Source organism: Salmo trutta, chromosome 38, assembly GCF_901001165.1.
Source record: "Salmo trutta chromosome 38, fSalTru1.1, whole genome shotgun sequence".
Classification (NCBI taxonomy): Eukaryota; Metazoa; Chordata; class Actinopteri; order Salmoniformes; family Salmonidae; genus Salmo; species Salmo trutta.
The window spans coordinates 34618681-34643322 of record NC_042994.1 but is presented as its reverse complement, the minus strand read 5'-3'; the positions used below and the strand labels follow the sequence as shown (position 1 = coordinate 34643322).

The 24642-nt window shown below is 43.3% G+C and overlaps 1 protein-coding gene across 1 annotated transcript; it reads right to left on the bottom strand.

Annotated features, from left to right (window-relative positions):
- Nucleotides 1-375: 375 nt before the first annotated feature.
- On the bottom strand, nucleotides 376-24167 carry LOC115178633 (zinc finger protein 420-like; the record flags this gene model as incomplete). Its single annotated transcript, XM_029739885.1, has 4 exons — nucleotides 24164-24167; nucleotides 20696-21778; nucleotides 17058-17066; nucleotides 376-665 (listed from the first exon to the last, which is right to left on the bottom strand). Coding segments are annotated over exons 1-4 (1386 nt in total), but the record flags the coding sequence as incomplete, so codon positions are not given.
- Between the last annotated feature and the right edge of the window lie 475 nt (nucleotides 24168-24642).

Below are 24642 nucleotides of genomic sequence, written 5' to 3'. Positions count from 1 at the left end.
CTGAGGCTAATATCCATATAATGTTGAAATCAATTGATAACGACGAAAACGTTTAGGGTTCTACATTGTGACATTATTAAAATACTCCTACTACAATGTTAAAACATTCTACATTGTGACATTAATATAATGAAACAACTCCATGTATTTTCTGATATTTGATCAGAGATCTTTTATCAGATTATCTCTGGTCACAACTAAGAGGTTTCTCTCCTGTGTGTGTTCTCTTGTGTACAGTCAGACTGCTAGATTGACCAAAACTCTTCCCACATTGAACACAGCTATAAGTTTCTCTCCTGTGTGTGTTCTCTGGTGTAGAGTCAGATTGCTAGATGAAACATAACTCTTCCCACATTCACCACAGCTAAAAGGTTTCTCTCCTGTGTGTGTTCTCTGGTGTAGTGTCAGATTGCTGGATGTAGCAAATCTCTTCCCACATTGATCACAGCTATAAGGTTTCTCTCCTGTGTGTGTTCTCTGGTGCACTGTCAGAGCTCCAGATTGACCAAAACTCTTCCCACATTGACCACAGCTATAAGGTTTCTCTCCCGTGTGTGTTCTCTGGTGTTGAGTCAGATGGCCAGATGTAGTAAAACTCTTCCCACATTGATCACAGCTATAAGGTTTCTCTCCTGTGTGGACTCTCTGATGAATTTTAACGCCTGCTGATGAGGTGAATCTCTTCCCACAGTCAGAGCAGCAGTGAGTTCTCTTCCCTGTGGGTCTCTGCAGGTGTTTCTTGATGTGTTCTGATGTGGAGAGACTCTTCTCTGCCTCGTCAGCATCATGAGGTTGTTGAGGCTCCCCAGAGGATCCACGATAGTTAAGTATCTCTCCTGTGTGAACAACAAAGTCAGACAGATGATTAAAGGCCCACAACAGCGGAATCCACTGTAAAAGGTGATGCCAACAGTGTAGCCATGATGTTGTACAACAATTGACGTCTGTAATGAATGTTCAAATTATTTGACAATTGTCTTAAAATGAGCAAGAACAGTCATATTTAGTCTTGTTTTCACATTAGTAGTAAAACCGATGATTGTAGGCTAGAAATAAATTATTAAAGTTGTTGAAACCCTAAGCAATGTGCCAGACGACCTTTGGTCTCCAATATAGGCCCCTTTCTGTATTTGCTAAAATTGCAGCACGAGGGCAAAGCACACACAATTTGGTTGCAGAAACTCCTCCCTACTAATGAGGAAACCGCTAGTTAGGATGTAGTATATCTGGTAATGAGGAAACCACTAGTTATGGATGTAGTATATCTGGTAATGAGGAAACCACTAGTTATGGATGTAGTATATCTGCCTGGAGCAAAAACGGTGAGCAAAGATTTTAGTTTTTCACAATGTATTCTGAATATTACAGCGCACTATCAGCGCAAGATCAGGAGTGCTACTCAAGGAAACTCACATTAAGGTCTGTGTCTATTCACTAATTCACCACCGTGGGGGAAAACTCAGGGGAGTTCTCATAGGCTGACAGCAAAAATAGCCTCCATTTCCAGGTTGCTTATGAGTGCATTTCACATTACTTTTGGATTATAATTGTAAGGCTCATTTGAATCTCCAACTTAACTTTGTGTTATTGCCGCAAATCAACTGCTTTGTACTTTAAAAACACTTCAACCAATAAAATGCTCTTTGGCTAGCTTTGCCATCAGCCTGACAATGAGGGTTTGTACTAGAGGTCGACCGATTAATTCGGGCCGATTTCAAGTTTTCATAACAATCGGTAATCGGTATTTTTTTTTTACACCTTTATTTAACTAGGCAAGTCAGATTAAGAACACATTCTTATTTACAATGACGGCCTAGAAACGGGGGTTAACTGGCTTGTTCAGGGGGATTCGTTTTTGCAACCTTCGGTTACCAGTCCAACGCTCTAACCACCTGCCTTACATTGCACTCCACAAGGATTAACAGGCTGACTACCTGGTACGCGAGGGCAGCAAGAAGCAAAGGTAAGTTGCTATCTAGCATTAGACTTATAAAAAAAACTATCAATCTTAACATAATCACTAGTTAACTACACATGGTTGATGATATTACTAGTTTATCTAACGTGTCCTGCGTTGCATATAATCGATGCGGTGCCTGTTAATTTTCATTGAATCACAGCCTACTTCGACAAACGGGTGTTGATTTAACAAGCGCATTTGCGAAAAAAGTACTGTCGTTGCACCAATGTACCATAAACATCAATGCCTAACAGGAATATTTAGATAAAATACGGAACGGTTCCGGATGTCACTGAAAGAAAAAAACGTTTGTTTTCGAGATGATAGTTTCCAGATTCGGCCATATTAATGACCTAAGGCTCGTATTTCTGTGTGTTTATTATATTATAATTAAGTCTATGATTTGATAGAGCAGTCTGATTGAGCGGTGGTAGGCAGCAGCAGGCTCGTAAGCATTCATTCAAACAGCACTTCGCTGTGCTTCAAGCATTGCGCTGTTTATGACTTCAAACCGGGTGGGTATAATTTGTGGAACGTTCCAACAGGAATCTATTCCAAAAACTTCGTAAATAACAAGGTTTCCAAAAAACAACGCATACAAAGTTGTATAGCGGCAGAATTGTTGTATTGCGTTTTTCACTCATCACGTTTATTCCGAAAAATGTCTCTCCTCACATGTCTGTTTGCCTTTGGACAAACATTAAGAATAAGCTACATGGTGAGTTGATGCCTATTCGGCAGCTAGTTAGATAGGTTTGTATGCGTTGCTACTTTGTATGTTGGTTGGCGACCTTTTACTTTACGTTTTTTGGAACAGATTCCTGTTGGAACGTTCCACAAATTATACCCACCCCTTCAAGCCTATCAACTCCCAAGATTAGGCTGGTGTAACCGATGTGAAATGGCTAGCTAGTTAGCGGGGTGCACGCTAATAGCTTTTCAAACGTCACTCGCTCTGAGACTTGGAGTAGTTGTTTCCCTTCCTCTGCATGGGTAACACTGCTTCGAGGGTGGCTGTTGTCGATGTGTTCCTGGTTTTAGCCCAGGTAGGAGCGAGGAGAGGGACGGAAGCTATACTGTTACACTGGCAATACTAAAGTGCTTATAAGAACATCCAATAGTCAAAGGTATATGAAATACAAATCGTATAGAGAGAAATAGTCCTATAATTCCTATAATAACTACAACCTAAAACTTCTTACCTGGGAATATTGAAGACTCATGTTAAAAGCAACCATCAGCTTTCATATGTTCTCATGTTCTGAGCAAGGCACTTAAACATTAGTTTTCTTACATGGCACATATTGCACTTTTACTTTCTTCTCCAACACTTTGTTTTGCATTATTTAAACCAAATTGAACATGTTTCATTATTTATTTGAGGCTAAATAGTTTTTATTGATGTATTATATTAAGTTAAAATAAGTGTTCATTCAGTATTGTTGTAATTGTCATTATTACAAAAAGCAAAAAAATTATCGGCCGATTAATCGGCAGTGGGTTTTTTTCGGGGCCCTCCAATAATCGGTATCGGCGTTGAAAAATCATAATCGGTCGACCTCTAGTTTGTACACTAAGTGTTTAACAAATTGGCCCATAACTTCACCAAACAACAACATAGAGCTACTGTAGGACCCATAACTTCACCTAACAATAACATAGACCTACTGTAGGACCCATAACTTCACCTAACAACAACATAGACCTAGGACTATAAATCATTTAATATTTCAGGTGAAACATGGAGACTAAAATGTCTTTGTCATGACATTTCATAACCTAATCACCAGATAATTTTGTGAATAATCCCACTAGGCTACTCTGTAATGACTTGTCATTCTAAATGTCCTGAATAAAGGAAAATAGCTCTGTGTGTTGTACAATAGCCTATCCACCAAGGAACAGTTCTTTACACATTATGAGCTAAGTATCTCTGTGTCCAGACAAACTAACGAGACCCTACTGTAAATCAAGCAGACAATAACACATTATAAACATCAATTTGTTAGGGATGTTGGAACCAACGTGGAGCACAGCATAACTGTCTTTACCAGAGTAATGAATGAAGAAGCACTTTGGTTGTTGTTGCATGTCGTGATGTTTGTCATTGAAGAACTGCATTAATGACAGTATCCATTTGGGTGTTTCAATAAAGGTGCCTCTTGGTTAGAACCACTGGATTTAGCAAACTGAAACGATTTAGGATTTCTGTGCCCATGAAATCTGTTTTCCCAGCGTAACATAAGGAGACACTAAATGTTACATAGTTTGAGTGCATTTATTTTACTTAGAAATTGGTTGGTTAGAACCTGTGTCACATCCTGACCAGCAGATGGAGCTATTGTATTAGTTTTGGGGTCAGGACGTGGCAGTTTTGTGTGTGTGAATGTTTGTGTGCACTGCGTTTGTTTTAGCCTGCCACACTGTTGCCGTTGTGAGTATTGTTTTTTTGGTTTTCCAGTGGATACTTTACTTGTTTTTATCAATAAACATGAGTATCCACATTCCCGCTGCGCCTTGATCCATTCCTAACGACGGTTGTGACAGAACTACCCACCACCAACGGACCAAGCAGCGGAAGAGGAGGAAGCCACAGGAGGACTATTGGAAGCAGCGCGCTCGGGAGGAGATGGATTCCTGGTCGCTGGAAGTATTGGAGGAGAGGATTGACTGGACATAGGAGCAGTTGTGGGCCCACTGTGACAACCTGCCTGGGAGGCAGGTAGAACCCGAGAGGCAGCCCCAATATTTTTTTTTTGGGGGGGGCACAAGGGCTATTTGGCGGGGCGAGATTGGAGCCCCAGGCCAGCTCCCCGTACCCTTGTAGGGCAGACTGGACAGGTCCCGTGCTTTGGGGTTGGGGCTGTGGTGAGGCCTGGGATTTTCAGGCCGGTAGGCACAGTACCAGCGCCCCGCATGTGCCAGAGCGAAGTAGGCATCGAGCCGGAAGGGGTGATGCCTACCCTGCGCTCAAGACCGCCAGTGCGCCTCTACGGTCCGGTGTTTCCCGCCATACGCACTAGCATGGAGGTGCGTGTCTCCAGGCTGGCACGTCCTGTACCAGCCCCACGCATCAGGCGTCTAGTGCGTCAGCCCAGCCTCGCTAGTCAAGAGTCACCTGAGCTGCCCACCAGTCAAGAGTCACCTGAGCCGCCCGCCAGTCAAGAGTCACCTGAGCCGCCCGCCAGTCAAGAGTCACCTGAGCCGCCCGCCAGTCAAGAGTCACCTGAGCCGCCCGCCAGTCAAGAGTCACCTGAGCCGCCCACTAGTCAGGAGCTGCCAGAGTGGCCCGACTGCCCGGAGCTGCCCGAGTGGCCCGACTGTCCTCCGGCCCAGCCCGAGTGGCCCGCCTGTCCTCCGGCCCAGCCCGAGTGGCCCGCCTGTCCTCCGGCCCAGCCCGAGTGGCCCGCCTATCCTCCGGCCCAGCCCGAATGGCCCGCCTGTCCTCCGGCCCAGCCCGAGTGGCCCGCCTGTCCTCCGGCCCAGCCCGAGTGGCCCGCCTGTCCTCCGGCCCAGCCCGAGTGGCCCTCCTGTCCTCCGGCCCAGCCCGAGTGGCCCTCCTGTCCTCCGGCCCATCCCGAGTGGCCCGTCTGCCCGGCGCAGCTAGCGGCGCCACCGAAGTGGGCGACGCCGAAGGTGGAGCGAGGTCCACGTCCTGCACCTGAGCCACCTCCAGGATAGGTGGGTTGGGGAGGGAGGGTGTAGCACAGTGCCGTCGTTGACGGCAGCCACCCTCCCTTCCCTCCCTTATTGTTTAGGGGTTATTGTTTAAAACCTCTTACATCTAGACGTTCCGCTAGCGGAACACCTGCTCCAATATACAATGATGGGCGTGGCGCGAAATACAAACTCCTCTAAAATATGACTATTTTACAGCATTTTAAAGACAAGACTCTCGTTAATCTAACCACACTGTCCGATTTCAAAAAGGCTTTACAGCGAAAGCAAAACATTAGATTATGTCAGCAGAGTACCCAGCCAGAAATAATCAGACACCCATTTTTCAAGCTAGCATATATGTAAAAAAAAAAAAAAACACAGCTAAATGCAGCATTAACCTTTGATGATCTTCATCAGATGACAACCCTAGGACATTAGGTTAATCATTTTAGTCAAAAAGATTTTTGCAACGTAAGCTAACTTTCTGCATTAGCGTAGCCTCTCCTGTAGCCTGTCAACCATGTGTCTGGCTATCCCTGTTCTCTCCCCTCTGCACAGGCCATACAAACGCTTAACACCGCGTGGACGCTGCCACTCTAACCTGGTGGTCCCAGCGCGCACGACCCACGTGGAGTTCCAGGTCTCCGGCAGCCTCTGGAACTGCCGGTCTGCGGCCAACAAGGCAGAGTTCATCTCAGCCTATGCTACCCTCCAGTCCCTCGACTTCTTGGTGCTGACGGAAACATGGATTACCACAGATAACACTGCTACTCCTACTGCTCTCTCCTCGTCTGACCACGTGTTCTCGCACACCCCGAGAGCTTCTGGTCAGCGGTGGTGGCACTGGGATCCTCATCTCTCCCAAGTGGACATTCTCTCTTTCTCCCCTGACCCATCTGTCTATCGCCTCCTTTGAATTCCATGCTGTCACAGTTACCAGCCCTTTCAAGCTTAACATCCTTATCATTTATCGCCCTCCAGGTTCCCCTGGAGAGTTCATCAATGAGCTTGACGCCTTGATAAGTTCCTTTCCTGAGGATGGCTCACCTCTCACAGTTTGACTCATTCCTCTCTGCCTCCTTCTTTCCACTCCTCTCCTCTTTTGACCTCACCCTCTCACATTCCCCCCCTACTCACAAGGCAGGCAATACGCTTGACCTCATCTTTACTAGATGCTGTTCTTCCACTAATCTCATTGCAACTCCCCTCCAAGTCTCCGACCACTACCTTGTATCCTTTTCCCTCTCGCTCTCATCCAACACTTCTCACTCTGCCCCTACTCGGATGGTATTGCGCCGTCCCAACCTTCGCTCTCTCTCTCCCGCTACTCTCTCCTCTTCCATCCTATCATCTCTTCCCTCTGCTCAAACCTTCTCCAACCTATCTCCTGATTCTGCCTCCTCAACCCTCCTCTCCTCCCTTTCTGCATCCTTTGACTCTCTATGTCCCCTATCCTCCAGGCCGGCTCGGTCCTCCCCTCCTGCTCCGTGGCTCGACAACTCATTGCGAGCTCACAGAACAGGGCTCCGGGCAGCCGAGCGGAAATGGAGGAAAACTCGCCTCCCTGCGGACCTGGCATCCTTTCACTCCCTCCTCTCTACATTTTCCTCTTCTGTCTCTGCTGCTAAAGCCACTTTCTACCACTCTAAATTCCAAGCATCTGCCTCTAACCCTATGAAGCTCTTTGCCACCTTCTCCTCCCTCCTGAAACCTCCTCCCCCCCCCTCCTCCCTCTCTGCGGATGACTTCGTCAACCATTTTGAAAAGAAGGTCGACGACATCCGATCCTCGTTTGCTAAGTCAAACGACACCGCTGGTCCTGCTCACACTGCCCTACCCTGTGCTTTGACCTCTTTCTCCCCTCTCTCTCCAGATGAAATCTCGCGTCTTGTGACGGCCGGCCGCCCAACAACCAGCCCGCTTGACCCTATCCCCTCCTCTCTTCTCCAGACCATTTCCGGAGACCTTCTCCCTTACCTCACCTCGCTCATCAACTCATCCTTGACCGCTGGCTACGTCCCTTCCGTCTTCAAGAGAGCGAGAGTTGCACCCCTTCTGAAAAAACCTACACTCGATCCCTCTGATGTCAACAACTACAGACCAGTATCCCTTCTTTCTTTTCTCTCCAAAACTCTTGAACGTGCCGTCCTTGGCCAGCTCTCCTGCTATCTCTCTCAGAATGACCTTCTTGATCCAAATCAGTCAGGTTTCAAGACCGGTCATTCAACTGAGACTGCTCTTCTCTGTGTCACGGAGGCTCTCCGCACTGCTAAAGCTAACTCTCTCTCCTCTGCTCTCATCCTTCTAGACCTATCTGCTGCCTTTGATACTGTGAACCATCAGATCCTCCTCTCCACCCTCTCCGAGTTGGGCATCTCCGGCGCGACCCACGCTTGGATTGCGTCCTACCTGACAGGTCGCTCCTACCAGGTGGAGTGGCGAGAATCTGTCTCCGCACCACGTGCTCTCACCACTGGTGTCCCCCAGGGCTCTGTTCTAGGCCCTCTCCTATTCTCGCTATACACCAAGTCACTTGGCTCTGTCATATCTTCACATGGTCTCTCCTATCATTGCTATGCAGACGACACACAATTAATCTTCTCCTCTCCCCCTTCTGATAACCAGGTGGCGAATCGCATCTCTGCATGTCTGGCAGACATATCAGTGTGGATGACGGATCACCACCTCAAGCTGAACCTCAGCAAGACGGAGCTGCTCTTCCTCCCGGGGAAGGACTGCCCGTTCCATGATCTCGCCATCACGGTTGACAACTCCATTGTGTCCTCCTCCCAGAGTGCTAAGAACCTTGGCGTGACCCTGGACAATACCCTGTCGTTCTCCACTAACATCAAGGCGGTGACCCGATCCTGTAGGTTCATGCTCTACAACATTCGCAGAGTACGACCCTGCCTCACACAGGAAGCGGCGCAGGTCCTAATCCAGGCACTTGTCATCTCCCGTCTGGATTACTGCAACTCGCTGTTGGCTGGGCTCCCTGCCTGTGCCATTAAACCCCTACAACTCATCCAGAACGCCGCAGCCCGTCTGGTGTTCAACCTTCCCAAGTTCTCTCACGTCACCCCGCTCCTCCGCTCTCTCCACTGGCTTCCAGTTGAAGCTCGCATCCGCTACAAGACCATGGTGCTTGCCTATGGAGCTGTGAGGGGAACGGCACCTCCGTACCTTCAGGCTCTGATCAGGCCCTACACCCAAACAAGGGCACTGCGTTCATCCACCTCTGGCCTGCTCGCCTCCCTACCTCTGAGGAAGCACAGTTCCCGCTCAGCCCAGTCAAAACTGTTCGCCGCTCTGGCACCCCAATGGTGGAACAAGCTCCCTCACGACGCCAGGACAGCGGAGTCAATCACCACGTTCCGGAGACACCTGAAACCCCACCTCTTCAAGGAATACCTAGGATAGCATAAAGTAATCCTTCTAACCCCCCCCCTTAAAAGATTTAAATGCACTATTGTAAAGTGGTTGTTCCACTGGATATCATAAGGTGAATGCACCAATTTTTAAGTCGCTCTGGATAAGAGTGTCTGCTAAATGACTTAAATGTAAATGTGACATGAAGGTCCCCAAGAACACAGTGGCCTCCATCATTCTGAAATGGAATACTCTTCCTAGAGCTGGTCACCCGGCCAAACTGAGCGATTGGGGGAGAAGGGCCTTGGTCAGGGAGGTGACCAAAAACCTGATGGTCACTCTGACAGAGATCCAAAGTTCCTCTGTGGAGATGGGAGAACCTTCCAGAAGGACCACCATCTCTGCAGCACTCCACCAATCAGGCCTGTATCGTAGAGTGGCCAGATGGAAACCACTCCTCAGTAAAAGGCACATCATAGCCTGCTTGGAGTTTGACAAAAGGCACCTTAAGACTCTAAGACCATGAGAAACAAGATTCTCTGGCTTGATGAAACCAAGATTTAACTCTTTGGCCTGAATGCCAAGCGTCCTGTCTGGAGGAAACCTGGCACCATTCCTACGGTGAAGCATGGTGGTGGCAGCATCATGCTGTGGGGATGTTTTTCAGCAGCAGGGACTGGGAGACTAGTCAGGATCGAGGGAAATATTAACGGAGCAAAGTGCAGAGATCCTTGATGAAAGACCTGCTCCAGAGTGCTCAGGACCTCAGACTGGGGCAAAGGTTCACCATCCAACAGGACAATGACCTTAAGACCACAGACAAGACAACAAAGGAGTGGCTTCGGGACAAGTCTCTGAATGTCCTTGAGTGGCCCAGCCAGAGCCCAGACTTGAGCCCGATCTAACATCTCTGGAGAGACCTGAAAATAGCTGTGCAGTGATGTTCCCCATCCAACTTAACAGAGCTAGAGAGGATCTGCAGAGAAGGATGGGAGAAACTTCCCAAATGCAGGTGTGCCAAATAAATTAGCTAAATGAAAGGGGGAAAAAAGAATTTAATCAATTTTAGAATAAGGCTTTAAAGTAACAAAATGTGGAAAAAGTCAAGGGGTCTGAATACTTTCGGAATGCACTGTATACAGCAACACCTCCCCCATAAGCATTCCTGTCTTTTCTGTAGATGTTATATCCCTGTATTGCTACTGCTGTATCAAAGGAATTATCTCAGTGAGTTTCAGAGATGAACAGTACAGTGCATTCCAAATTCAATAGGCAGGCAAGTAAACAAAAACGTTTTCAAATAAAAACTATTCCAGAAAATGTCAAAGCGTATATAACGCCCATCCAAGAGACTGTCAACCAATAGCGTTTACATTGTCATGCTGTGACACGCAGTTCCAAAGCTAATTCTCACTAAATCACGTTTTAAAGTCATGGTATGAGTCGAGAAACATGCCTATTTTCCTTGAAAGTACGGAAAGTCACAATTGCAAAGCTATACGATATTACAGAGAACAAGTTAATTATCTCACATCTCTGAAAATATTTGTAATGTTCTGCTTCTTGTTCAGAGGGTAATTCATGCCAATGTTATTTTCTTTAAGCTGTTAATACAAATCGAAAGGAGTTTCCAATATCCTCATTTCTTAAAGTATTTCTGGTGATAGCTAGTGATAGTGATACACAAGCTAGGTCTATTTGAAACATTGCCATCCATGGCAGCATTTACCAGCCACCAGGTTCAGAAGCTTTAAAACCACATACAAAAATATTTAAAACCCAATTCTATTTTTGCCCAAAGTTAAGATATAAATTATTCAAATTCATGCTGGTTATTTATTATTTTAGGCTATTTTAGTTTTGGAGTCAAAGATAGTTTTGGAATAGTTTTCATTTTTCAAACAGGTTTGTCGTTTTATTTCAGTTTACTAAATAGTTTTCCCCTAATTACTTTTTCTATATTAAGCATGGAGGTTTCCCCTATCAACCAATCATAGGTACTGGTAACAAAGCACCTCGTAACCTAGCTGGGAATGGACAGACTGAAACCACTCCCCTATCAACCAGTCATAGGTACTGGTGACAAAGCGCCTCGTACCCTAGCTGGGAATGGGACAGACAGAACCCTTCTGTGGTAACAGACAGGGGCGATTTGTAATTAAATCTAATTCCCAGGAATGGGGTTCATATGAACCACAGAGACTGTGTGTGGGATAATAACATGGCCGTGTCCAACCCTGCTTGTTCCCTCCACTCCGCTACCAACCACCAATCTCCAACAGGGCCCTTAACCTGTATCACTAGACACCTCATAGTGAGCTACAGGTAGGAATCAGCAATGAATCCCAATAATGAGACACCTCTGGGGAGGGGTGTCAGCAACATAAAAAAAAATATATACATAGTGTTTTATGACAAACCGTTTTTTTACAAATCCGTCAAGACACCAACTTAGACTTTACCGTGAAAATGCTTTACCGAGCAGTTATTATTAAATTATTTTGATGTGATAAGAAAGTATTGTGTAAAATTATTTTGATGTAATATGAAAGTACAGCAATTTATGTTTCTAGAAATGTATAGCAATTGAGAATTGATTCACATTTAGATGGAATATTTGACTATTTTAGCTGCCAGAGCCAGTCTACCTCTGAAAATTACATACAGTCCTTGGACCTTGAGGAGTAACGGGGGCAGCAATCAGCAGTAGAAACAATAACAAAGCGTACTCCCTGCCCGTTTTGGTAAAAAGCTGAGGGATGGGGCTGGAGAAATGTAACCACCCATGATATCAACATTATAGTTTTAACCATGTTTTGAGGATATACAGTGTTTGTTTATATTTACTGACAAACATTTGAGTAAAAAAAGCTTATATTTTGGGTTCTGATGCGGTACGACAGTTGAACTAAGCTTATGAACCACGGGGGACCAGTACGAAAAAAAAAAGTATGCATTCACTACTGTAAGTCGCTCTGGATAAGAGCATCTGCTAAATGACTAAAATCTAAATTGTAAATGTATAAGTGAATTCTTCAAGAACCAATGGGTACATATCATTAATGTATAAGTCCCTAAATGGATGTAACAACTGCTGATTGCCCCTTTAAGTGAACATAATGGGCTAATCTAATAGGAGATATTGAGGACTACAGTATTTCAGGCATTGTCATTGGATGCATCTGATCAATTGTTAACGTTTTGTTGATGGTCCACTCTTGATGTTCTACACCTTACAGTGTAGCTTCAGCCATTCCTACAGAACAACATTAAAGTGTAGAACCCCTTTACTGCATATTGGTTCAACGACTGCAGAGACGGTACTTACTGGTGTTAAACAGATCTCCAACCTCCTCTTCTTCCTCCAATGTGACAGTCATCTCCCCCTCCTCCTCTTTCACTCCAAAAACTGCATCCTCCTCTTTCTCTTCCTCCTCTTCTTTTACTGTAACATCCTCCTCCTCTTTCACTCTGAACGCGTCTTCCTCTTCTTTCACTGAAACGTCTTTCTCTTCTTCTTTCACTGTAACAGCTTCACCCTCTACTTGTTTTTGTATTGTAACATCTTTCTCTTCCTCCTCCTCTTTCATGAAAGCTTCTTTCTCCGTCCAGCAGACCTCCTCTTCTTTAGCAGGAGGAGAGTAGCTTAGTGAACTCATGGTCGGGGATGTTAGCTAGCTAGCATTAGCGACTAGCCTAGTTCTAAGCTAACTTAGCAAACCAGCTAGCTGACAAACAACGTAAATATATAATTAAATGGGCCAACAAGTACATACAATAGAAGTGTTTTTAATACACAGCGACTAATATACACCAAAACAGTGTAAAGAGCGTGAATGTCGTAGCTATGTTTGCTAGAAAGCTACCGAGGTGTCTGACTAGCTGTTGTTGTTGAAGGAGCGTCCGTCCACTAGATTATACGTCACACTGGCAGCATCGCCTGAACCTAAAAGACGCACATCGCCATCTGCTGACTGGAGGGGGCAACGCAGTTGAGGAACCAAACGTTAATTTTTCATTTATTTCATAAAAGTTGATTATTATATTAAGTCTTTCAAAGAGAAGCATGTGTTGATTGATTCGTGATTAATTAAAAGAAACTTTACACCCACTACATATTTGCATTGAACCATACTTACATTTACATTTTAGTCATTTAGCAGACGCTCTTATCCAGAGCGACTTACAGTAGTGAATACATACATTTTATACATTTTTTATTTATTTATTTTTTCTGTATTTTTTTTGTACTGGCCCCCCGTGGGAATCGAACCCACAGCCCTGGCGTTGCACACACCATGCTCTACCAACTGAGCCACAGGGTTCATTTTGACCTCAGAGGCATATCTTTTATGATAGCCAAAATGTAGTTCATACATTTTTTCCAATTTTTCATGACTTTGTCAATCAACTTGTTCTTAATAAATCTAAATCATGGTTTAGTGTTTCTGTATCAAAATGGACTTTTAACAAATTCAAATCCTTTGGAGACCTTTTGACCCCAGCCAAAAGCACCTTTGATAAATAGGACGTTTATTTCAAATCAAAATCGAATCACATTTTATTGGTCACATACACATGTTTAGCAGATGTTATTGAGGGTGTAGCGAAATGCTTGTGGTTCTAGCTCCGACAGTGCAGTAATATCTAACAATTTCACAACATATTCCCAATACACACAAATCTAAGTATTTCAATCTAGGTTTCTCTGTAGACATGATCCATCCCACCAGAGGGTGGAGGGGCTCCTGTATCAGTGGTTTTGACCAGATAGACATCTGCAGATACACAGTATAGTGCCTCCAATATACTCTCCAAAGATTGGACTTTTCTATACCACATATCACATGACTGTGTACCTGCCAAGGCAGCAACTTCTCTTCCTGGGGTTTATTAAGGATCCCCATTAGTTCCTGCCAAGGTAGCAGCTATTCTTCCTGGTGTTTATTATGGATCCCCATTAGTTCCTGCTGAGTAAGGTCAGGGAGCGTGCCAGCCTGCCTGAACCGCCCCTTTCAAGCAAAAGGTATAAATGATGGATAATGAATTAACAGGTATAAATTATGGGTTATGAATTAACAGGTATAAATGATGGGTTATGAATTAACAGGTATAAATGATGGGTTATGAATTAACACATCCCCTGCGAGCCCAGGCATTTCAATACATTCAGGATTTCTTACGGTCCGTGTGCAATATGGAAATATGATCCTTGCAATTATTCTATGTTCCTTGCAATTATTCAAATATTTAGTTCATTTCATCAGAGCAACATGATAATTATTAATTTCTGAACAACCATTTTTTATTTAATGTCTATTAAGAATATCTGATCAACTTTATTTCACTTGGTGATGTTTCATTATAGAGAACATAACATGACAATACATGACATCTACAGTGGTGATGTTTCATTATAGAGAACATAACATGACAATACATGACATCTACAGTGGTGATGTTTCATTATAGAGAACATAACATGACAATACATGACATCTAAGTAGCTGAATATGATTATGGACTAACAGTCTAACAGTTTGAAGGACACAACTCATGTTATTCTGGTTAAACATTGAGAGACTAGTTGATTATGGACTAACAGTCTAACAGTTTGAAGGACACAACTCATGTTATTCTGGTTAAACAGAGAGAGACTAGTTGATTAAGGACTGGGGATGGTTTTTACAATTAGGAAATAATATGTCATGTTTTACTCGTACCTCAGCCAGCATTGTGAATGGTTAGGAAGTAATATGTCATGTTTTACTCGTACCTCAGCCAGCATTGTGAATGGTTAGGAAATAATATTTCATGTTTTACTCGTACCTCAGCCAGCATTGTGAATGGTTAGGAAATAATATTTCATGTTTTACTCGTACCTCAGCCAGCATTGTGAATGGTTAGGAAATCATATTTCATGTTTTACTCGTACCTCAGCCAGCATTGTGAATGGTTAGGAAATAATATGCCATGTTTTACTCGTACCTCAGCCAGCATTGTGAATGGTTAGGAAATAATATGTCATGTTTTACTCGTACCTCAGCCAGCATTGTGAATGGTTAGGAAATAATATTTCATGTTTTACTCGTACCTCAGCCAGCATTGTGAATGGTTAGGAAATAATATGCCATGTTTTACTCGTACCTCAGCCAGCATTGTGAATGGTTAGGAAATAATATGTCATGTTTTACTCGTACCTCAGCCAGCATTGTGAATGGTGTCTGATGCAGTGACATACTAGACCATGGCAGTAAATCTAATACTTAGGTGTTTTTAGTCATGCATGAAAGGTCTGGGGTGGTTCTGTGGTTCTAAGTTACCGACCTTGGAATACAATTCTGGCCATATTGGCAGGGTTTGAATCAAACCCAATGTCCACCTGGCACAGTGACAGGGTCTGAATCAAACCCAATGTCCACCTGGCACACTGGCAGGGTCTGAATGAAACCCAATGTCCACCTGGCACACTGGCAGGGTACTGAATCAAACCCAATGTCCACCTGGCAAACTGACAGGGTCTGAATCAAATCCAATGTCCACCTGGCAGGGTCTGAATCAAACCCAATGTCCACCTGGCACACTGACAGGGTCTGAATCAAACCCAATGTCCACCTGACAGGGTCTGAATCAAACCCAATTTCCACCTGGTACACTGGCAGGGTCTGAATCAAACCCAATGTCCACCTGGCACACTGGCAGGGTCTGAATCAAACCCAATTATAATGAATTGTCAATTAAGCATTATTTGTGCCACGCTCAAAACAACTGTTAACTCAAAACTATGAAAACTTGACTTCAGTGAGTTCAAGACAACTGGGAACTCAGGAAAAAACAAGCTCCAACTGGGAAAATACGTTTTGAACGGTCATCCAACTGGGAATTGTAAATCTGGACCTCGGGCCTCTTTCTAGAGCTACAACCTGAAGATCACTGACATCATCATGATTCAACCTTGTTTTTTCCCCGAGTTCCCAGTTGTCTTGAAATCACCATAAATCCAGAGAATGACAGACTTTGATGACAAAATTTGCCCACGAAGGACACCTTCCTGTTCAAGTGAGCACAGAACAACACAGTGAGTCCAAAAATATCTTGTATGCTGCTGCATAAATGATGTAATATGCCAGGGAGATATGTATACTGTAGCTAAGAAAGTAATACTAAGTGTATGTTGTGTAGTAAGCTGTTAGTAGCCCATGTGCCTCCCACTAATAATTTGTCTATTTTACACTTTTAATTGCACCTAGTGTTCTGACTTGGTGGTGCACATGTAGCCTATAACCTGTTTTAGAGAAATGTAATCGTTGAATATTGTAAGAACTTTCATTGTCTGCTTATTTGCCCCCTTTATTTATCCTACAGTTCTGACTTGGTGTACAGGGAGGACACTGTAAGAACGGTCCATGTTCTGAATTCTGTCAATGTACATTTCAAAAGTGCTAAACAAATAGCCATGTTAACTACATCCGTCCTAGCTCGCTCATTAATGTCTTAATCAAAATTACGGATTGCCTCTTATCCGCTTGTCGTCCCCTTATGCCATAGTTTGTACATCTCAATTGTCAGTAGAAACCACATTTGTTTAAGCAAGTCAGCCATACCAGCTATGTTTTTTTTAAAGGAAGTAAATGAGGCTGAATGAACTGTTTGGCTGCCAGACAAGGATCCACTGATAGCCAGGTGTAGCAGTGGTAAGATGTTGGGACTGCTGTTGGGACAGCTTTATGTCGGCCTTAACAGTCTGTGGGCAACGTTATAGTGCAATTAATGTATTGTTTAGTGCTGTGTTTGCCCACCAAGACTTACATGTTAAAATCGCCACTGCTCCTCAGCCTTCCTCTCCTCTGAAGACCCAGTGAGGGTGGAGCTCAGTCAGAGAGCTGTTGAGGGACTGGTTAGGAAGAACACTTCTACAGCCAGAGAGGTGAGAGGTCACACATGGTTTAGATGGTAAAAATGTATGTCCCCTTAGTAGTTCATCGCGTCAGCAGAAAGTAATATGTTCCATCATCCATGTTTATTTACATTAGTGCAAATTGTCCACTGATATTGGTGTAATTCTCACCCCTTTTGGCTGTATGAAAGTTAATTTCCTCTCAGGCACACACATTTGTTCTTTGATAATATGAAGGTAATTTGTGTCAAATGTACTTTTCCCCACATCTCTTTACATTGCTTATGCATATTTGGTGGCCTGACTGCATCCAGACTATGTCAAAGGCCCATCCTGGTAGATCTGAACCTAATGCAGTTTGGAGTGATCAGATGACAGGAAGTCACATTTAGGTGCCAGGTGTAACTGAGGCCATAGATGCTCCATATCCATTACTTTGAGTGTTTTATATAATATGACTAAATGTGTTTCTGTGTTACAGGGGCAGTCAAGAAATGGAACAGCAAGGCCACAGAACATGACATAAGCAGAGTTGTGGGAGACCACCTCAAGCCCCTGGTAGAGCCGGGGGTGGTGTTTACCACTCCTGAAAAATGGGATTGATACTGTTTTTCATACTAAGAGGGACCAAGAGTCTGTTGCTTGGTCAGTCATTGGGTTCATTCACTAGCTTTATTTATACAGCACATGTCAGACATGGATGAAACACAATGGCTTCACAGGAAAAAACAATGAAAATTAAACATAAATATTTAGTACACAACAAACATAAGAGGATAAAAAAAAGAACTGAAAGACTAATTAACATTTTATGGAAATGCCATTGATTACAATATTAATTGGATGCAACATCCAACCCAAAATACAAGCATGTTTTTTAAGAGGGGCTCTGAAAGACACTATGGGGGTGTCCACTGAAAGTTGACTAGTAACAACAACTGGGACATAAAAGACACCCACTATGAGACCCGCTAAATCTGCCCAAGAAGAGACAAACAAAAGAAAAACCCATACCAAACTTAAAGACAGGAAGCAAACCAAAAAGGTGGAGCAACTAAAGGTGTTGACTCTCCACATCTATCAAGACAACTGGAGCACTGGGCCAGACACTCTTAAATAGAACCTGGACCAGCTCAGGTGAAACACCTTCCCACTAACGAGATGGACAAGCCAGCACAGGTGTAACACATACTGACTAACGAGGTGACACCAATCAGTGCATCCAAGACACATTTCAGTTGAATGCATTCAGTTGTACAATCAATCAATCAAATGTATTTATAAAGCCCTTCTTACATCAGCTGATGTCACAGAGTGCTGTACACGTATTTCTAAATAATAATATACAATTGGATATTTTCGTAATCCTTTTTCTTTCCATTGAATCCAAAATCCCACTAGCTTCTAGAACTCTCGTCTTCCTAAAACTCACTCGCTTCTAGAACTCTCGTCTTCCTAAAACTCACAAGCTTCTTCTTCTTACGAGCCCCGGAAAAGAATAAGAGATAAAACTAATCTCCAACACGGAAAAACATGTCAAAATAAATTGTGATCCATGGTAACTCACTGGCTAAATGTAAAACACAAATCTTTTTGACTGCCCACCTTTGAGACAATCAGCAACCAAGTTGTCCTTACCACGGACATGTATGATTTCAAGAGGAAACTCCTGCGATATCCGTAGTAACTTTCCACCTGACTGCAGAGCTTCTCTCTCTTTTCAGGGTTCACTAGATAGGCATGTTGTTGGATATAAAAGCTGGGTAACAATTCCAATACAATTGTACCCAAAAATGTCAAGTTGGTTGCATGAATAACTATGATTACTAAATGTTACATGAATTGTAAATATGAAATATCAAAACCAAATGTACACCCCTTTGTTAATATGTATTGGCAATAATTAACTTAATGGTGAGGCATGGAATGATAAAACTTATCTTTTGTCAGGCTGAATGTTTGAAATATGAGGTGATTTGAGTCATGCTTCTTCAGTCGTGGAATAAAGACAATTAGCATTTGAATGTTGTCAAGAAATTCTGGAGTGATGTAGGATTGTTAATGAAATTGATTATAGGTGTATAGGCTGCAAGTACGTTGAAATTAAGCTGTTTTAAGCGCAATGTCAAAACACAGTTTTAACGTGTCCAAATCAATAACCAATATGCAGAAACAGTTTGGGATATATTGAAAACCTAAACATTTTGGAGTGTTTCATTGTGATTCCAGTGGGTCACCAACGTGGTAAGTGTAACACAGCTCTTTTTTTGATATTGTCGTGTCTTTGGCAGCTTTAAGTGATATAACATGCTATTCTATAAAATCCTTTCTCTGTAATTAATATCACCTGATTAGCTAATCATGTAAATGTAATTAACTAGAAAGTCGGGACACCACGGAAGAGTGTTTATAGAGCCGTTATCTTCAGAATAAACTCTTAAAGACTTTAATATTTTACATCGATAGACGTCAATATTAATCCTCATTTTATTTTCAGTCTCAATGAAAGTTGTAAATTCATCTTCACGAACCCTGGCTAACAAGTTAACAAGTTGAATCAGCAATACAAAATTGGGTTTAATTATTTATTTACCAAATACCTAAACTAATCACACAGAATTACATATACACAGAATACAAATTATGTCATACAGAAAACGTCCCTGGTGGACGGAGCCGACATGGCGGCTTGTAACACAAAGAAAGGGGGTTGGGCTTAAATGAAAGAGCGCGAAGACTGAGGAACACAGAAACAGCTTTGCTATGCCATCGTAAATACAGTATCTTATGCATTCTAAATTACCGCCCATTTGGAAAAGGAAAATGCAATAAATATTTACTCTGAGCTGCGCTTCGGTAGGTTGGTCGTAGATGCTGGCGGTGTTGGCCAACAGAGATCTTCCTGTCCTCGAAAGAATGTCTCTGGTGGTAAATTGGATACGTTGTAGTATCGTCGTCGCGTGTTAGACTGGATCCGTCCCACGTCTACAGCGGCCGCTGCTAACTCAACGGCTAGGAAGTATCACTTCTGTAGTGAATAAGCGTTCAAAGTTCATACCATTCGCAACCAAAGCTCACGCCGAGGTTGGCTTAGTTCTGTACTTGACATGTGTGTCCTTTTAACGCAAAGGCTGCAGACCTCATGTAGTGGAACCCTGGTTACATTGTGTCATTGTCTTATATAGTGGCGAGGGGAGAAGGGTGTGTTTCATCGTTTATAACCCCAGTCTCTTCACAGGGGTGGGCCACTGATTAAGCAGGGCACTTTCCTTATGAAAACCCAATTCTCTCATTTGGAAGCTAAAATTACATTTAATCTCCTAACAAACAATCTCAATATCAAACATTTAAATTGCACAACAATTCCATGTGAATTAACTAGAATGTGTGGACTTTCCCAGGTACAGTTTATGTCGTCCTGTCATCAGTCATAATGTCTCAGATGACAACCGAACTGACATCCATATTCATTAAGTTCCAACGCATATTTCCAACTGATTCTATTACCAAAATATGGTTCCTTTTCCCATTTTGTTTGATGTTCCCAGACTCTCTATATTTAACAAAGGCTATTCAACAGTCCTTCAGTAGGGTCAGAGAGAGGGGAAAAGAGAAAGGTATTTATGGTTCATAAACCTTACCCACAGGCCAACATCATGACAGTATCATGAAACAACTCCTTCATGTATGTATTTTCTGATGTTTGATCAGAGATATTTTACTAGAGTATCTCTTGTCACACTGATCACAGCTATAAAAGTTATCTTCTGTGTGTGTTCTCTGGTGTAATGTCAGCTGGCTAGATTGACCAAAACTCTTCCCACATTGATCACAGCTATAAGGTTTCTCTCCTGTGTGTGTTCTCTGGTGTACAGTCAGAGAGCCAGATGTAGTAAAACTCTTCCCACATTGATCACAGCTATAGGGTTTCTCTCCTGTGTGTATTCTCTGGTGTACTGTCAGCTGGTCAGATTTAACAAAACTCTTCCCACATTGATCACAACTATAGCGTTTATCTCCTGTGTGTCTTCTCTGGTGCACTGTCAGATTGCTAGATTGACAAAAACTCTTCCCACATTGACCACAGCTATAAGGTTTCTCTCCTGTGTGTGTTCTCTGGTGTAATGTCAGCTGGCTAGATTGACCAAAACTCTTCCCACATTGACCACAGGTATAAGGTTTCTCTCCTGTGTGAGTTCTCCAGTGTAAAGTCAGAGAGCCAGATGTTGTAAAACTCTTCCCACATTGATCACAGCTATAAGGTTTCTCTCCTGTGTGTATTCTCTGGTGTAAAGTCAGCTGGTCAGATGTAACAAAACTCTTCCCACATTGATCACAACTATAGAGTTTCTCTCCTGTGTGTCTTCTCTGGTGCACTGTCAGATTGCCAGATTGACCAAAACTCTTCCCACATTGACCACAGCTATAAGGTTTTTCTCCTGTGTGTGTTCTCTGGTGTAATGTCAGCTGGCTAGACTGACCAAAACTCTTCCCACATTGACCACAGCTAAAAGGTTTCTCTCCTGTGTGCGTTCTCCGGTGTAAAGTCAGAGAGCCAGATGTAGTAAAACTCTTCCCACATTGATCACAGCTATAAGGTTTCTCTCCTGTGTGTATTCTCTGGTGTAAAGTCAGCTGGCTAGATGTAGTAAAAGTCTTCCCACATTGATTACAGCTATAAGGTTTCTCTCCTGTGTGTATTCTCTGGTGTAAAGTCAGCTGGCCAGATGTAGTAAAACTCTTCCCACATTGATCACAGCTATAAGGTTTCTCTCCTGTGTGTGTTCTCCGGTGTAAAGTCAGAGAGCCAGATGTAGTAAAACTTTTCCCACATTGATTACAGCTATAAGATTTCTCTCCTTTGTGTGTTCTCTGGTGTATTTTAAGTTTTACTGAATAGTTGAATTTTTTCCCACAGTCAGAGCAGCAATGAGATTTCTTCCCTGTGGGTCTCTGCTGGTGTTTCTTGAGGAGTTCTGATCTGGAGAGACTCTTCTCTGCCTCGTCAGCATCATGATGTTGTTGAGGCTCCACAGAGGATCCACGATTGTCCCGTCTCTCTCCTGTGTGAACGACAAAGTCAGAGAGATGGTTAAAAGCCCACAACAGCAGAAATCCACTGTTTATTGAGGTAAAAGGTGATCCCCAGAGCATACCCATGAAGTTGTACAACAACTGACGTCTGTTAAATTTGAAAATTAAGACAGTCAAGTTAGTAACAAAAGTCATATTTTGTCTTCTTTTCACATTAGTAGTAACATCTAAGACTGTAGACTAGAAATAAGTTATTCAAGTTGTTGAAATCCTAAGCAGTGTGCCAGACGACTTTTAGTCTCCAATATAGGTCCCTTTCTGTGTTTGATAAAATTGCGGCACGAGGTCAATGCACACACAATTTGATTGCAGAAACACCTCCCTGCTTATGAGGAAACCACTAGTTATGGATGTAGTATATCTGGTCATGAGGAACCCACTAGTTATAGATGTAGTATATCTGGTAATGAGGAAACCACGAGTTATGGATGTAGTATATCTGCCTGGAGCAAAAATGGTGAGCTTAGATTTTAGTTTTTCACAATGTATTCTGAATATTACAGCACAAGATCAGGAGTGCTACTCAAGGAAACTCACATTAACTTCACTAGGGTAGGGGGCAGCATTCGGAATTTTGGATGAAAAGGGTGCCCAAATTAAACTGCCTGCTACTCGGGCCCAGAAGGTAGGATATGCATATTATTAGTAGATTTGGATAGAAAACACTCTGAAGTTCTAAAACTGTTTGAATGATGTCTGTGAGTATAACAGAACTCATATGGCAGTCAAAACCCTGAGACAAATTCTGACAGGAAGTGGATACCTGATGTGTTGAATTACCTTTAAGCCTATGCCATTGAAACACACAGGGGCTTATTAATGTTTGAGCACTTCCTATTGCTTCCACTAGATGTCACCAGTCTTTACAAAGTGTTTTGAGTCTTCTACTGTGAGATCTGACCGAACAAGAGCCATGGAACGGTGATGGCCGATTAGACTCTGGCGCGCGAGTTCATGTTGGGTACTCTCGTTCCACCTCTCTCACCACCTCAAGCTGAACCTCGGCAAGACGGAGCTGCTCTTCCTCCCGAGGAAGGACTGCCCGTTCCATGATCTCGCCACCACAGTTGACAACTCCATTGTGTCCTCCTCCCAGAGTGCTAAGAGCCTTGGCGTGACCCTGGACAACACCCTGTCGTTCTCCGCTAACATCAAGGCGGTGACCCGATCCTGTAGGTTCATGCTCTACAACATTTGCAGAGTACGACCCTGCCTCACACAGGAAGCGGCGCAGGTCCTAATCCAGGCACTTGTCATCTCCAGTCTGGATTACTGCAACTCGCTGTTGGCTGGGCTCCCTGCCTGTGCCATTAAACCCCTACAACTCATCCAGAACGCCGCAGCCCGTCTGGTGTTCAACCTTCCCAAGTTCTCTCACGTCACCCCGCTCCTCCGCTCTCTCCACTGGCTTCCAGTTGAAGCTCGCATCCGCTACAAGTCCATGGTGCTTGCCTACGGAGCTGTGAGGGGAACGGCACCTCCGTACCTTCAGGCTCTGATCAGGCCCTACACCCAAACAAGGGCACTGCGTTCATCCACCTCTGGCCTGCTCGCCTCCCTACCTCTGAGGAAGCACAGTTCCCGCTCAGCCCAGTCAAAACTGTTCGCTGCTCTGGCACCCCAATGGTGGAACAAGCTCCCTCACGACGCCAGGACAGCGGAGTCAATCACCACCTTCCGGAGACACCTGAAACCCCACCTCTTTAAGGAATACCTGGGATAGGATAAAGTAATCCTTCTAACCCCCCCCCCCAAAAGATTTAGATGCACTATTGTAAAGTGGTTGTTCCACTGGATATCATAAGGTGAATGCACCAATTTGTAAGTCGCTCTGGATAAGAGCGTCTGCTAAATGACTTAAATGTAAATGTAAATGTTTTAAAAGAGAACGCAATCGTCCGCCTTGAATATTATTCATGTTCTGGTTAAAAAAGGCACTAATGATTTATGCTATACAACGTTTGACATGTTTGAACGAACGTAAATATTTTTTTCCCCCTCGTTCATGAAGTGAAGTCCGGCGGGCATAGATCATGTGCTAACAACACGGAGCTTTTTGGACATAAATGATGAGCTTTTTCGAACAAAACTACATTCGTTATGGACCTGGGATTCCTGGAAGTGACATCTGATGAAGAGAATCAAAGGTAATGGATTATTTACATATCTAAAATCGAAAATACTCATGGCGCCAACATGGCGGTTAGTCTGTATCGCAAAGCGTATTTTTCTGGGCGCAGTGCTCAGATTATTGCAAAGTGTGATTTCCCAGTAAGGTTATTTTTAAATCTGGCAAGCCGGTTGCGTTCAAGAGATGTAAATCTATAATTCTTTGAATGACAATATAATATTTTACCAATGTTTTCGAATAGTAATTATTTAATTTGTTGTGCTGACTTGACTGCCGGTTATTGGAGGGAAACTATTTCCTGAACATCAACGCCATAGTAAAAAGCTGTTTTTGGATATAAATATGAACTTGATAGAACTAAAAATGCATGTATTGTCTAACATAATGTCCTAGGAGTGTCATCTGATGGAGATTGTCAAAGGTTAGTGCATAATTTTAGCTGATTTTCTGGTTTTGGTGACGCCTGTCTTTGAATTGACAAAACATTACACACAGCTATTGTTAATGTACTCTCCTAACATAATCTAACTT